At 34.5% G+C, this 14,933-nt stretch overlaps 1 protein-coding gene across 2 annotated transcripts in view; it reads left to right on the top strand.

Moving 5' to 3' along the window:
• Positions 1-14,718, top strand: part of nectin1b (nectin cell adhesion molecule 1b) — a 228,968-nt gene extending 214,250 nt beyond the window's left edge. Inside the window, exon 10 of one of the 2 annotated variants that reach the window (XM_016490688.1) lies at positions 14,024-14,718. In XM_016490688.1, the coding sequence (XP_016346174.1) occupies positions 14,024-14,245 (222 nt within the window). In that variant the 3' untranslated portion in view covers positions 14,246-14,718. The remainder of the gene's footprint in view (positions 1-14,023) is intronic. The other variant, XM_016490695.1, reaches the window with a different exon arrangement.
• Positions 14,719-14,933: the final 215 nt, after the last annotated feature.

Genomic DNA, 14,933 nt, shown 5'->3' with positions numbered 1-14,933 from the left:
TATATATATATATATATATATATATATATATATATATATATATATTTCCCAGTGCAAGTAGACGTACCAGATTACTGAGTGCACTGTTGGTTAAAGGTTTTATTTCCTTTTAATTAATTTTTAAACTATTTCTTTATCTTAATTCATGATAAATACTATAAAAGGATTACGGAATCAAGAAATAAGTTGCTGTTTAAAGTATAAATGTCTTTGTTTGTTTGTTTATTTATTTGTACTCAATTTCCAGTTAATTTCCAGCATTTCGTATGTATTTTATGCATGCATATCTTTAAATGTAACAGTGTGATAGCAGAGTATCATATATATCGGCACCAACCATCAAAAAAAAAAAAAAATCCATAAACATCTATTTATTTATTTATTTGTTTATTTGTTTGTTTGTTTGTATGTAACACAATATTTATTTATTTATTTGTTTGTTTAATACAATTGAACAATTTCAAAGTGGACAATTGCAATTTGAACAATCACCTCATGCCATGAGCAAAATCAACCTCTTCTACAGTACAATGGGTTGTGGGTAACATTAGCCCAAAGAACATGCACAGGTGCACACATTTTTAAAACTATTTTAACATACTATGAATTCCATTCAACAGTGAGCATCACTACTTTTCTTCAAAAGCTTTTCGAAACACCCTACACAAGGACATTACTGCCACTTTATTATTAACCAAAATGTTACCTTGATTACACAGAACCAAATCTCAAACATACCGTATGACCCTCCTTTTTAAAATCATTGTTTAGGATGTGCAAACCAGATCCATGTGTTCATAAATGACAAAATGACATCTTCCAGTTGACAATTACATGTCCACTACTCTAACAGCCTCGTGGCAGGGACAATCATGAAGAAATTAAGTTGCTCACATTTGTTTGGGGTAACCTTTCAAGTAGCATTGCCCTTTACAGAAGCAAAAAGGACATTCAGAATTCCCTCCGATTTTTGGGGACTCCCTAATCATCATCTCGCAAACTCTACAGTACGGATAGCAGCTAGGCAAATTGGGATGCAGCCCGTGTCTTCCTAAAGCATCTCGAACTCCAGGGACGGAAAATCAGGGGTAGGTGTAGCGTCAATCCGGCTCTCTGTTCACTTTGTCATCTTAAGCAGAAAGGGCCAGAGAGTCAAACTCGCCAGCTCTCAGCACTGCACCAAAGGCACAGCACACAAATACCGCAGAGCTCATCTCATCTCCCATTCACAAAGAGCACCGCCTGCAGGAGATACCTCACTCAACGTCCCTTCGCATTGCTATCACCCAGACACCACAACCAATATCTACAGCATCTGTTAGCGTACAACGACACTGTCTTACAAACCTAGTGGATTACCTAAGATTACAAGCCCCTTCTTCCGTCGCAGCATCGCTCCGATAGGGAGTTTGTCATTTGAATCTGAATAAAACAATTATCTGCTAGATGTTATCATGAACTATGGGATATAAAGAGGATAGGAACTGTCAAAGCAGAAGCGAAAATCCTGCTGCGCCAGAAAATGAAGGGAAAGTAATGATAAAGGAAGATGACAGTTTATGCTCCTAGTTTGAATATAAAGTGCCACCACTGAGAGATTATAGAATTCCACCAGTGTTCATTAGCTCCTCAGCAGTGATTGGATAATGGCTGTAGAGCCTCCACATTAATGCGGCCTCCGGGTGAAATCCGCCGCATTATTCGAAAATTGTGAATTCTTTTATTACAATTCAACGATTTGTGGCCAGAACAAAGCAGATAATGACCTTTTTATGAGATTCAACTTGTCTCATAAACATTTCATGGGCTAAATAATTTCAAAACATTGCCATATCATCTTATCCTAATGTTTTAGGGTCCCAGATTGCATTGAAGTTTGTCATTTAGTGTGTCCGTTTATTTTTTTGTTTTCATATTATGCTTGTCTTCTTTTATATCAGATTTTATGCTGTGTGAATGGCTGATTGTTTTAGACTGTGGTGCTCTTTTATCATTGTTTTTCAATGTGTTCTTGATGTATGACATGCATCTTCTACCTTTCTGTCTTTTCCTGCTCATGTCTAAGACTACTTGTCTTCTTCTACATTTGTTGTGTATGTTTGTACAGTGGACCCAAAGAGTATGTGGACATTTGACATGCATTTAAAGGAATAGTTGTAAATGTACTCACCATGAACTATTCCTTTAAGACTTTTGAATGTCATTGTTAGTGTTTTTTTTTTTTTAATAAGTATATATCAAAACAAAGTGTAATTGACTTTAATCCAAGACAGTATAAACTCAAGCAAAACATTAAAAAATAGGCTTGATTTGATATTTTGAAGTGTACTGCAATGGCATTTCTACATTGTTCAAATGCATTCACATATGGGGCTGCTGTATGTCAGCTCACAGATTCACAACATTGATTGTCATTTGTTCAACCTTGAGAAGCTGTATTTGAGTCCTTGGCGCTTTTGAGAGAAGGCTCATGTTTGTTTGTTCTAGCTTGATTGATTTATCGGTTACACGCCAGGCCATCTGTCTTCATATGAAAACATCACCATGTCTTGTTTTCTGTGTTATCATTATCATGCTTCATAATGTCTGTCCATTCATCTCATCTCTGCTCTTCCACGTCACTTCACTGGAGGAGCCTCGTCATATTGCCTGAGCTACATGATTTAACAGCTGCAGAGACAGAAGGCAGTCATAAAGTCAAGGTGGTGATACCAACACAGGAACAATGAAATTATCTGTCACTTACAGAGTCAATATAAATACATTATTAAAGCTTTAAAAATATGAATCATACAATTCAGTGCATACAAATCATTTTCTGCTGGTTTCACTATCAGCACACAAGCTAAATATGTAAGAGTTACTATTCAAACACTCATTGATTTTTTTTGTCTTTTATCTAATGCAACAACATTGAGTACAAACTATGTATTCAAGATTTTGCATTATTATTATTTGTTTGTTTTTTTTAAAATATTCATTACTGGTTTATTCTGGTCAATTTAGAATAAACCAACATTAATATTTTGTTAATATTATTATTATTATTATTATTATTAAAGAAAAATATAGTATTCATGAATTTCAGTGTCCGAAACAACAAGTATATGTTTATAGTGTAGTCCTCATTGTCATGCATCAGGGCTCGAATCAGGCATGTGTGGTCTGGACAGTGTGGTTTTACAGCTGAGATTGATTACGTTGCTGCAAATGGTTTATATATTATTCAAGAACTTGATTAAGTGAGGAAAACTATGTTTAATGGGGTTTTGGAAGAGATATATGAGTGGACATTTGGTTAATTGCATTTGTGGTGGCCATATGTTAGAAGTGACTAAATACCAAAGCTTTTAATCATAATAAATGAGCTGCCATGATAGTGACACGATAACATGTCGCTAATGTCAGTTTGATGGGGTAGTATGCCTAACGAAGATGCGTGTAATTTGCTGTGTTAAAAAATAATTCTATCATTGTTTGACAGTTATGTGGCTCTTTGACATTTTAAAAATCTCACGTTATTTGTTTGAACATCTCAACACAGCAACACTGCCTTAACCAATGGTATGAGTGTGGGATGGGAAAATCTGATTTATCAGCCTATTTGGAAATTTGGAAACCTCTTTGAAAAGAATAAGTTTTCAACAAGTATGCATTGAAATTATCAAAAGTGACTATATATATATATCCTGAAAAAAGTTAGTATTTTAAAATATATTAAATAGAACTTTAATAATATTTCACAGTATTGCCATTTTTTACTATATTTTCGATCAAGCAGAAGATTCCTTTAAAAACATCAAATAGCTCACTGATGCCAGATATTAGAATAGTGGTGTATGCAGTTTTATTCTTTAACAGTTTGCCATTTTGCTCACTCAGTAGGTTTCAGACAGTTCTTTTAATGTTATCTCCACTGTATAAGATAAACACACAAGAGGGTCCGACTTTTGCCTGTTACTGTCCCAGTGTGCAAGAGATTTCCCATCGGTTCAGAAACTCATCTCTTCTTCTTTTAGATAATAGCAGCCGAGAGGAAGAAGAAAGAAGGGGAAAAAAAATGCAGTTCTCAGGGGTAAAGTCTGAATGAGTCAGCCTCACTGTTAAAACAAGCAATTAATATCACAGCGTGGAGTTCTCGGAGGGCCACCGCTGCAAACACTGCTGAGCAGAAACATCGTAAAACAAGAACAAAATAACTCAACAAAAGATTTGACAGCCGTTCTTAGACGAGAATGTAAAGTTTGAGCACAAGGGAGCAAAATCAACAAATGGAATTGCTAAATCATTGTTAGCTGCTACAAAGTGTTTCCACATAGAGATAAGTGACACACTGTGGATCATCAAAACAAAAAGTATAAATAATAGTGTTATCTATACATTTATACGGTACATAATTGTATGATATGCAGTTTATCAAATACCATCAATAAATTATAATCCTGCCAAAGTATGTTTTTCTAAAAGCTTAAAAGCATCTCAGATCAAAATTATTCGAATTTCTCTAGCATTTAAAGTATTCATCAGTGTTATGAAAACGGTATTTTAAACCAAGCATTAAAGTCAAAGTTTAATATTGCACTATAAACAAATGTCAGGTTCACACAGCATGAGGACTGATGCTAAGCGCAGACTGCATGGTGAAAATAATAATTTATTTCTGTTCAAGGACTAAAAAAAAACTTTTCCTTGAGAATAAAATAGTTTTTTGCAGAGTCAAAGCTCTGTAATATTTTAATTCATTTATTTTCATGAAATATTAATAATAAAGCAAAAAAAATGGAGAATATATAAATTTACTTTACAAAATTTGTTTTGAATAATTTTAGTGATTTTTTACAGGAAATTTGTGGCGCTAAATATTCTCAAACAACACTGAATAATACGTCAAATTGACAATTCAATGTTGTCCTTTATTCAGCAGAAACATGCTTTCTTTCTATGAAATTAGGCTTATTATGCAATGCACCGAATCACGAAACTCACAAAGCTGTTTGTACCTGTGTTAGGGAAAGTGGGTGCTAAATGACATTTTGTTTAGAAGACGAAATGTTTGTGTACTTTGTATATTAATAATGGAGGTAGTAATTTATCAAATGATGATTGAATGATGGAGAACAGCATCATAGTATGTCAGATCACAGTAGTCTGCTGTATTCTCTAAAATCTTGCTCTCCGAACTGTGACGTGCAAATTGCTTTTAGCACTTATTTTTGGGGCACGTTTGCACTGGATTTGCATAATTCCTTTAGTGAATTGAGTGCTGAAACAACAGAGACCGCGTGCGCTAGAAACAATACCATCAGCATTGTTCATAGTGAAAGTGCTTTTAATATAAATTTGATTCTTAGAATACATTAGGAAGTCATGGAGTTTCTCTTTTACTTTGTCTGGACTGAGGTGCATTTTCTCTAATTGCTTAAACGATGCAATTACATTTGCTTTGAATTGCAATTTCCAAGTGTTTTTATTTTCCATTAGTACTTATTAACATTAATGAGATTCAATATCATTTGTAATGTCATTCAAGCCCAAATGTGGCCTTTAAAAATGATAATTACCTCTTCAGCTTATTCCTCAAAAGTGGCTTTAGCCATTTGACCCACATTACCATAATGATTAATGACTGACATTCCAATATCTGTCATTAGAGACCAAACATGTTTTTATCTCTCATCCCGTCTGAGCTGTGATGATTTGGAGGATTTAAAGTCTCAGACGGTAGACTTTCTTGCAGGAGATCATGCAGCGGCTTCTGAGTGTTGTGCATTGAGCTTTAAGTCTTATTGTGCTGACATCACACATAAGCTTACTCACTTACGCGCGACCCATTGCTTTTTTTCTTTGTGAATCTTACATCAGTCATCTTGTTAGTCTTTCCTTTGTGTGAGTGTGAAAGTTTTCACTGAAGACTAAAACGAAGAAAAGCATGAGAAACAAAGTAAAAAAAAATAAAAAAAATATGTGATTTGTTTGTAATAGATATTATAGACACATTAAAATTAAATACAAGTCCTAACAGATTTTATGATCTTATCAGAAAGATGCTTGTAAAAAATTATGCTGAAGAGAACGTGTGCTGTACATTTCAACGTACCTTGCATACCTTAAAAAGATGGAAATAAAATATTTTAAAATAATACACTTAAGTGCAAACTGAATGCTTGTCATTCACAATTCAATGAAAATGTAGTATATTTTTTATTTATATTAAATCCAATTAGTTATTAACTTAGTTTAACTGAGTTAAGTATACTGCAGAATATACTGACCGGCGTTTATGGTGAACTAAAAAATATTATTTTTTTCTTATCTAAATATATTTTAAATCTTTTATCTATTTGATTTGTATTTTGTTGCAATTTGGTACATTTAACATGTATTAACTCTAATGTGATCTGAATAACACACTACAGTTAAAATTATAAACAAGTACTTTACAGTATTTATTTTGTAAGTCTTTAGTATGTTAGTCAACACATCAGAATGAGTGAACTTTTTTAAAGCATGACAAAAGACTACTAAAACATAAGATTATTTCAAATGTGCTTTAAAGCTTTTAATTTGACATTATTTTCATTTTGTTTCATTAATATGATCTGCAATTACATTTCAATTCCCCGTGCATTTCATCTAATGTGACTGATAACTCTTTCCCCACCATTAACGATATTTCCCATCATTTATTACAGTACATGCCACTTCAAAATATAATCATGATTATTAATCATCATGATTGTGATTCTTTATTTATTTATTTACATTTCATCATAATTATTCCACTTTCACATAAGCACAAATCAAGAACATTGCAGATTTAGTCGCTGCAAACAGCGCAAAACGTGAAAGAAAATAGACTGGCTCAGTAGAGTTCGCTAAACTCCAACTTACAAGTTTGCCATTGTTTTCAACTCATCAGTGATTTTTCCGTAATGTACTGAGTGGATTAAATAAACCACTGCAGAGAAAATGTATTGATTTAAGAAAAAGGCTCTGATTGGGGGATTTAAACTGTTGGCATCTGGCAACCGTAAGCTTGTGGAGGCTTGTTACCAACACAGGATAAAGCAAATGCCAAATTAGAATGAAACATTTTCAGGATAAATAACCAGCGAGCAAAAAATGCAGATAATTATGCTTAACACACTGAGCGAAGCAGAAATCGTGATCACAGATAAAATACAATTTATCATAGAGCATTATTGAACATGATCAAAATGCATAAAAATAAAATAAAAAATAGCACGGAGTGAGTTGTATACTTCCCTATAATTTAATTGACTTAATATGTATTATGATGATAAATTAGTTCCTTCTCATCTTTATATGTTTATAGTCATTATTCTTCCTTAACTTCTTGGTCTTTTGCCCTATAGTATAATTTCATTCTCAAAATTAATTTTAATTTACTTCAGCATATTCCAGCATATTGTCATCTATTGTCTGTAAACTTTATTTTCTCTTCCTTGTGAGAGTGTACTTGTCTGAGTGTTGGTTTTGCCTGTTTAAACATGCACCGCAGTGACCTTTCCAGGCAGAGTGGGCGGCTCTGTGAGTGAGGTAACCAGTAATTAACCTGCCAGCGGAGAGAGGCGTGAATATGGGTGAATATGTAGCGAGGGTCCAGTGGGTAATCCAGGGTGGGGATGTGTCCTTGCTATTGAGCCGAAGAACAGATGTTCTGAGATGAGAGATGGCTAATGATAACACTGAGTTAATTGCTTAGGTGTTATACTGTGATTCAGTGAGATTGTGGGTGCATACTGTAAAACTGCACTGTGAAAAGTGATGAAGTTTCTTTTGGAATTTGCGGAGATGATGATCCACACATTCCTGTTATGTAATTCATGGCTTTGGAACTGTGTGTGTCATACTATGCAGTGGAATTTCTACAAGATCTGAAATGCTTGTAATGCACACATACCTCAGTTAATAAGAAACTCATGTTTTCTTGGTAAAGAGCTATGACGATCCATGTGGATTTAATTTTACTTTAGCTCCTCTATTATCATATACCAAAACAATTTTTCTCAGAAGATTTCCCAATAAGTCACAAGAGATTTGAGAGCAGCGGAATCATCTATCAACATATTTCAACATATTTTCAACATGTTCGCTTTTTAAAAACAGATTTGAGGATTCATTTTGCAGATATCCAGAAATATCTCTTGCCTTTGGTGGTTATTGTTAAGGCAGTATTATTTTTGCTCATATTTAGGATTAAGGATTTTTTTTTTATTTTATTTATATACGTATATATTTTTTCATTTATTAGATTTACTTATTCTTGATACTGTTATTTGGCAAGAAATGCCTGGGTCATATTTCACATTAAAATTAAAAGAAAATAAAAATAAATTATATTTTTCCAAAAGAAAATAAAGCTTATTTTTCATTGTCATTTTCATAGAATAAAGGCAAAGTACATTTGTAGAGTGCATCATTCGTGTGTTTTTTTTTTTTTTTACATAATTTTATTTATTCATACTTTGCTTTTGTATTTTCTTCTTATTATTTTTTTATGAAATAATGTTGCTACTCTTATGTTAACTAGATCTCTCATTGGCAAAACATACCTTTTTTGATATTTAAAATCAGTCAACCCTTTTAATGTTAACAATTCTAATAGTTGGGAGGCAGAAGAAGAGCAAGTGGCGATGAAGTGATGCATGTTAAGAATGCATGGTACGTTTTTCCTATGCATTTTTGAAACATTTTAGAAGTACAGACAACAGTGTTGTCAAAATGATCCCTGTTCACGACTTTTTTTTTCCCTGTTCAAAAAAAAGAAAAATACTCTATCATGCTTGCCAGACCAGTAGTTACGCATGCCATTTTTTGCATAAATAAACAGCATAAATACGTATTTTTTTTCTCTTTTTAGTTAAAAAATGGTGTTGTGTAAATGCCTCCTAAATGTGAGGAGAGACACGTGCACAGCTTCCTCTGCTAACATTCTCAAAACATCACAGAGAGCTAAACCCAGTCCACATTTAGTCACTTTCCATGGCCTTAAGTCTTTGAGAAAACCCTATATAATCTCCTGGTTTTCATAAAGGGCTTTTCCTGATATATCTTCACGGAGTAAGCCAAAGGATATACAACATTAAGCTATGGCTTGAACATGTTTTCTAATTGGCTGTACAGTGTCTTAGTGGATTCAATACAACCGTGCATAGTCAGAACATAGTCCTCTTTTCAGACCAGTCAAAGGAAAAATAGAGGCATGTTTTACATTGTCAAAGGAGCACTCAGAACGACTGACAGATAAACTCTGGATTCCGCCGTTTTTAAATAGGGTAAAAAAAAAAAGGTTCATTTCAATCAGTACATATTATTAGAAAGCATTTTCAATCAGCATTGTAACTGGCTTTATGTAGAGCCACTAGAGAGGCCAGAAGGTCAATGTCCTTGTCTAAAGATAGTGAAATAATTGCTTTGGCAAATTCCAAAGTTCTGGTATGCGGCAATGCTGTGATGAGGGAATCATTACATTGTCAAAGGAGATAAAAGAAGCCTATTTAGGTCAAATTCCCCAAGGTGGACTATCAGAGAGAACCCTACTCGCCTACCTCACTGCTGAAGGTATTGGAAAAAAGAAAGAAAGAAATGGACTTCTTATTCGGCCAGTGATTTTCATTTAGATTAGTGCTGCATTTATGCAGGAGTGAAGTGTCTCTCTGAATCTCACACTGTCTGTGAGGAAGGTGCTGTCAAAATGGTTCACCTCCTCCGTGTGTAGACATTTTATTACTTGCGCTTGTTAAGAAAACACTGTTTTTTTTTCCTCCAAAGGAAGCAGCTGTTTTTGTGTTTGTGCATATGTATGGCAGTCCTCTAATACCAGAGTTCAAACAAAGACTTCAAATCGAGGTTTAGTTACGCAGTGTTTGGTAGCTTATTGGTTCAGCTAACATTAAAGCTTCAACATTTTTCTCTGTTTAATTTCCCAGAGGCAGCAAATGAACCCCTTAGTTCTTAGCTCTGCACTGTACATGGGTATAAACATAATTTTTATTCCTCAGCCCCCTTTTTTATTTATTTGTGTATTTTCTGTTTTATTGATTTATTTTATTTATTCATTGTAACCAGAGGGGCTATATAATCAGTTCCCCCTAAATGAATTCCAATTACATTGTATATTAATAAAAAAAAAATAATGTTTTCCCTAAATTATTGCTAATTAATGAGTTACACTTCTAACTTAGTTTGTACTACTTTGATTATTAATTGTTGTTTTAATAAATAGTTCAGGGGTCATCTGTGCCTTGCATGATATACATTAAAACTTCTGTTACAATCAGTAGGCAAACCTCTTTCTAAACCATCAAAAAGAACAAACTGTTGTTTAAACATTTAGCACTAATTATACTTTCTAAGTATGTTTCCTTGATAACCAGTTAAAAGAAGACACAAAAAAAATACTACAAGTTAAAAAAAGTGTTGATGTTCATTGCATATATTTAAACCAGCCTCTCCTTTTTTTTTCTCCTCCAGTCATGTTTTGTTTTGTTTTACCTACAGATTTATCGAGCAAGACAGCTGTTCATAATCAAATAGTATTGTCTAATAGCTACAGGGTTAATATGCCGCAGGCCGGTGTCACTTGGACCCGGAAGGTGCCGCGTTGCCACGTCACTCATAGCTGACTATGTGAGCTGCCATCATCCGGGCAACCAGGAACAATTTATTGAACCTCCACCTCCTTTTGCCTACCCCCCTGTTTAAACTAAACGTGCATTGGCTCGTTTAGTTTACACTCGAAGTGGATTGGTCTCTCTAAGCGAGATCCCAATTTCGTCGGTCAGCCGACGTGACGTCGGGAGTGACCGACTGAAAGGGAAACAATATTTTTGTGCATGGAATAAAAAACACACAATGTCCAAGCTGCTCTTTTCCTTAAAATGAAAGTAAATGGTGATCACAGCTCTTCCTTGTCCCCAGCATTAAATATATTTTATGTTCCATAGAAGCAAAAAAAGCCATAAGGCCTTGGAACACTGGAACGACATGAGAGTCTGCAAACAATAACACTTTTAATTTTCTTTTAAACTCAGCTCTCGCCTTCTGGGTGCATCTTATGCATTATCAAACAAATGATAATAGGGGAGTCTGAGGCCAAGTAGCTTTTTGTTCTTTGCAGAACTGAAGCCAGTGAATATATCTGTCACTGATGAGAAAACATAACGATTTTTAACTGTCTGTAACTTTATGCTGCAGATTACTTGAAGTCCTTGTGCATCTAACTGAAGTAGCTGATGGGTTTCTGTTCTTCAGAAAACTAAGCCATATTTAGTTGTTTTATTTAATCAAGAGCATCTTGAGTAAATATCATCTTAGTGATTTAAAGGGTCAGTTACTTTGATTATTCTTTATGTAGTTCCCAAGCTCTTTGTGCAGAGATCATATGCTTTCCATGTTACTCAATCGTACATATTCTTGCAACATAAAATAACTATGACACAATCCTGTTTCATCTGATAGATGTCTTTATGTGTAGACAAAGATGTGTGTGGCATCTGATGAATGTGTGAGCAGATTCCTTCACACATCCATATGTCCATTTCCGCTCTGAATTTTGGTTCCACCTGTCATCTGAACCTTGTGTGTCCAGCTTGCGTCTTTCACTGTCAGCTCTGAGAAAAGAAGATGGCCCAGGGGTGAGCCCTGAGGTACATTGCTCAGTGTTTATTTTGAAATTGTTGCTCCTTCCATTACTATACTGCTTACAGAGTGGGAATCATCATTGTCGTAGATGTAAAGATGCTTGGGGACCTTTCCATTCCACTTTTATTGTACTCTTTCTCTCTGACCCAATTTGCACCTGGTGTTAACATTTGTCAAATCACAATTGGTTTTTACTAAATTCAGGTATAAACGGGGTCCAAAACATTTTGTGATCCAGTCACTCACCATGCTAATACAGTCAATTTTGATTTCACTTTTCGCAATACCACGTGTAAATATGGCCTCTCATTCTGTTTCTCTCTGTCTTAATCTCTTTCTCCTTACTGCATTCTTCATTTCACTTTGCATTATGTTGTATTCCAATCCTTTTTTTTAATTCTTGTCATCTCTGTAACACCTAACTTTAACAAACAATTATCAAAGTACTTATTGCATGAAGCTAAGTTTAGAATTGCCATGGTCAGTATGCTAATATGGTTGTATTAGAATGGACTACCTGCCTCACTGATCGTCAAGCTAAGAAGATGTGTTTTATTTCCAGTTTAACTGTACATATGAACAAACTGTTTGTGTCAGACTATTGTGTGTTTCCACTACACTGAACTTACTGAACTTCCACTACTTTAGTATTAGTGGCATCAGACACGGGAACTGCGAGCTAATAAACTTCATACTGTATACAGTAAAACCTATTAAGCAGTATAGTGGTGGGAAATATAGCTAATATTTCAGCTTTTGATGTACATCCTACAGGTATATTCAGATAGTTGTATATGTTGGTGTGTATTTTTTCTTGGACTCAGTACAGTACACAGTCACAAGACATGGAAGAATCATATAACAAATCTAATGACATGCATCAGCTACACACTTTCATGTCTTTCCAACACCATAAGGCTTCCATTCATCTTTGAAACACAAGTGAAGATATGTTTTAATAAAACCTGAGAGATCTCTGTTCCAGCACTGAACGCTTGTTCCATTTCAAAAATGTTTTAAGTCATTCACAAAGTAATTGTAAAAGTAACATATAGAGCACATCAAATATGGTAAACAAAGCTCAACCGCACTTGCTTGACAAAATAATGTTTATGTATATTTGATGTGCTCTATAAAATGTGCGTTGATCAATGTTTTTATATGAATAAAAGCCTAAATTAAATCTGTTCAATATATAAAGCAATAGTGTCTCTTTAGAATACTTGAATTAAACCGCTCAATTCATTTGAATTACTCTGACAATGTCTTTTTGAACTTTTTAAAGCATTAAATTTGGACCTTCAATAAAACCTCTCAGAATATATATATATATATATATATATATATATATCAGAATATATATATATATATATATATATATATATATATATATACAAATACAAACACATGCATATGAAATGCAACTTAGAATATGACGCAAACCTGCAATAATTAACTATGTTAAATAATACAAATATCCTTTATGTATTTAGTCCCATTTTATTAACTAGTGTCTTTGCTGCTGAACTTCAATGATCCAATTCAACCGTACTAATAAGCAAAAATAAACTAGCATTTGTTATTCTTTTTTTTTTTATTACTGAAGAATGTTGAACTTTCTTCTTCTGCGTTCTACTGTACAGACGTGAATCTACGTTTCCTTCAGCCTGAAGCTTTTGGTGTGAAAGAGCTAGTACATTTGCCAAAGAATATAATTTTTTATATAAAAAAACAAACAAGCAAGCCCTGCCCAGATGTAAATGTTATGAAAAAGTAACGTAACACATTACTGTCCATAAAAAGTAACTATGTAACATAATTAGTTACTTTTTTTAGGGAGTAACGCAATATTATAATGCATTACGTCTGCACTGCTTATGGGTGTGGAACAGCATGAGAGTGAGTAATTGCTGATAAAAGTTTTATTATTGGGTGAACTATCCCTTTAAGTTAATTCAAATCTTTATGCACTTTGTTGCTTAAAAAATCAAAATCATTACAAATATATCATGAATGGTTTTTAAAAATATATATGAATTTGTTTTGCACAGAACTTGTTGTTTATTGTTTAATTGCTCTTTAAGGTAATTCATTTCACATTAACCACATCAGTGTCATACGCCTCTTTGATTTCCACAAGAAAAAAAAATATGTTGCAGATAATCTTACTGTTTATTCATTTGCATAGAATATGTTTTTCTTTTTAAATACTATGATTATTCTCTGAATGCCGTGATCTGATTTGTGTCATACAACTTGAGTTCGGTGTGTTGTGTAAGAATCATGTGAAAGGCCTTTACAGTGTCATTTATCATTGTGTCTTCCACTGGTTGCTCTAATTTTCTTGTTTCCACAGAACTCTGGGAATGAAGAGCTACCGAACCCAGCTGACTATGTGAGCTGCCATCATCCGGGCAACCAGGAACAATTTATTGAACCTCCACCTCCTTTTGCCTACCCCCCTGTTACCTTCCTGCCCCAGCACCCTACTAATACAACCATGTACACCTTCCAGCCCAACGCGGCCCCTCCCGCCCCCCGACCCCCGTTTACCTTCCCCAAAGAGCAGTCCGTCTAGACCCATGGCCGTCTGAGCGGGAAGACGCCCCATCGCCCCATACTGGATAGCCATTATGTGTCACACCTGGAGAGAACAACACTTCCTTCCTCATTATTGTTGTGCTGCGCTGGCCAAATCAGGATGCGGGCGGTCTCTCGGAACAATGAATAAAAGTGTCAGTAGTTTGTGGACCTGAAACCGTGTGTGTTGTGCACTGCATGTTTCACTATGAGGCTGTGGTTAGGACCCCTAGTCTTGTGCTGTAAATATAGAAACACCGCACCACAACTCTACACCCTCCCTCCCCTCACAACAGCACACCTCACTTCTCCTGAACACAGGGTATCAGCCTTCGCTCTGCCTAAACCTCTCTTAGATCTTCCCGTCCTTTATTTTAATTCTGCCAAGTGTCTGACCATTGACAGTGTTTCAAGAAATTGTCACGCAAAATGGAACATTCGGTCGTTATTTATGCACTCTCATGTGATTTCAAAACGTATGCTGATATATATATATTTTTTTTTTCTAGAGAATTGAAGACGCAGCTCTTTTCTGAGAAATGGTTCAGGGTAATTATGTCTGTCAGGTTCCAAAAAGGACACTTTAAAAAATAAAGTTTCTTTATTGGCATCAGTTGTTACATGATGAATATTTAACATCTATGGAACCCTTCCATCTCACAAAAGCTTTTTTTAGTGAAAAAAAA

Source organism: Sinocyclocheilus anshuiensis, unplaced genomic scaffold (assembly GCF_001515605.1).
Source record: "Sinocyclocheilus anshuiensis isolate Anshui unplaced genomic scaffold, SAMN03320099.WGS_v1.1 scaffold569, whole genome shotgun sequence".
In the NCBI taxonomy this organism is placed as follows: Eukaryota; Metazoa; Chordata; class Actinopteri; order Cypriniformes; family Cyprinidae; genus Sinocyclocheilus; species Sinocyclocheilus anshuiensis.
This window is presented reverse-complemented; position numbering and strand designations above follow the sequence as displayed.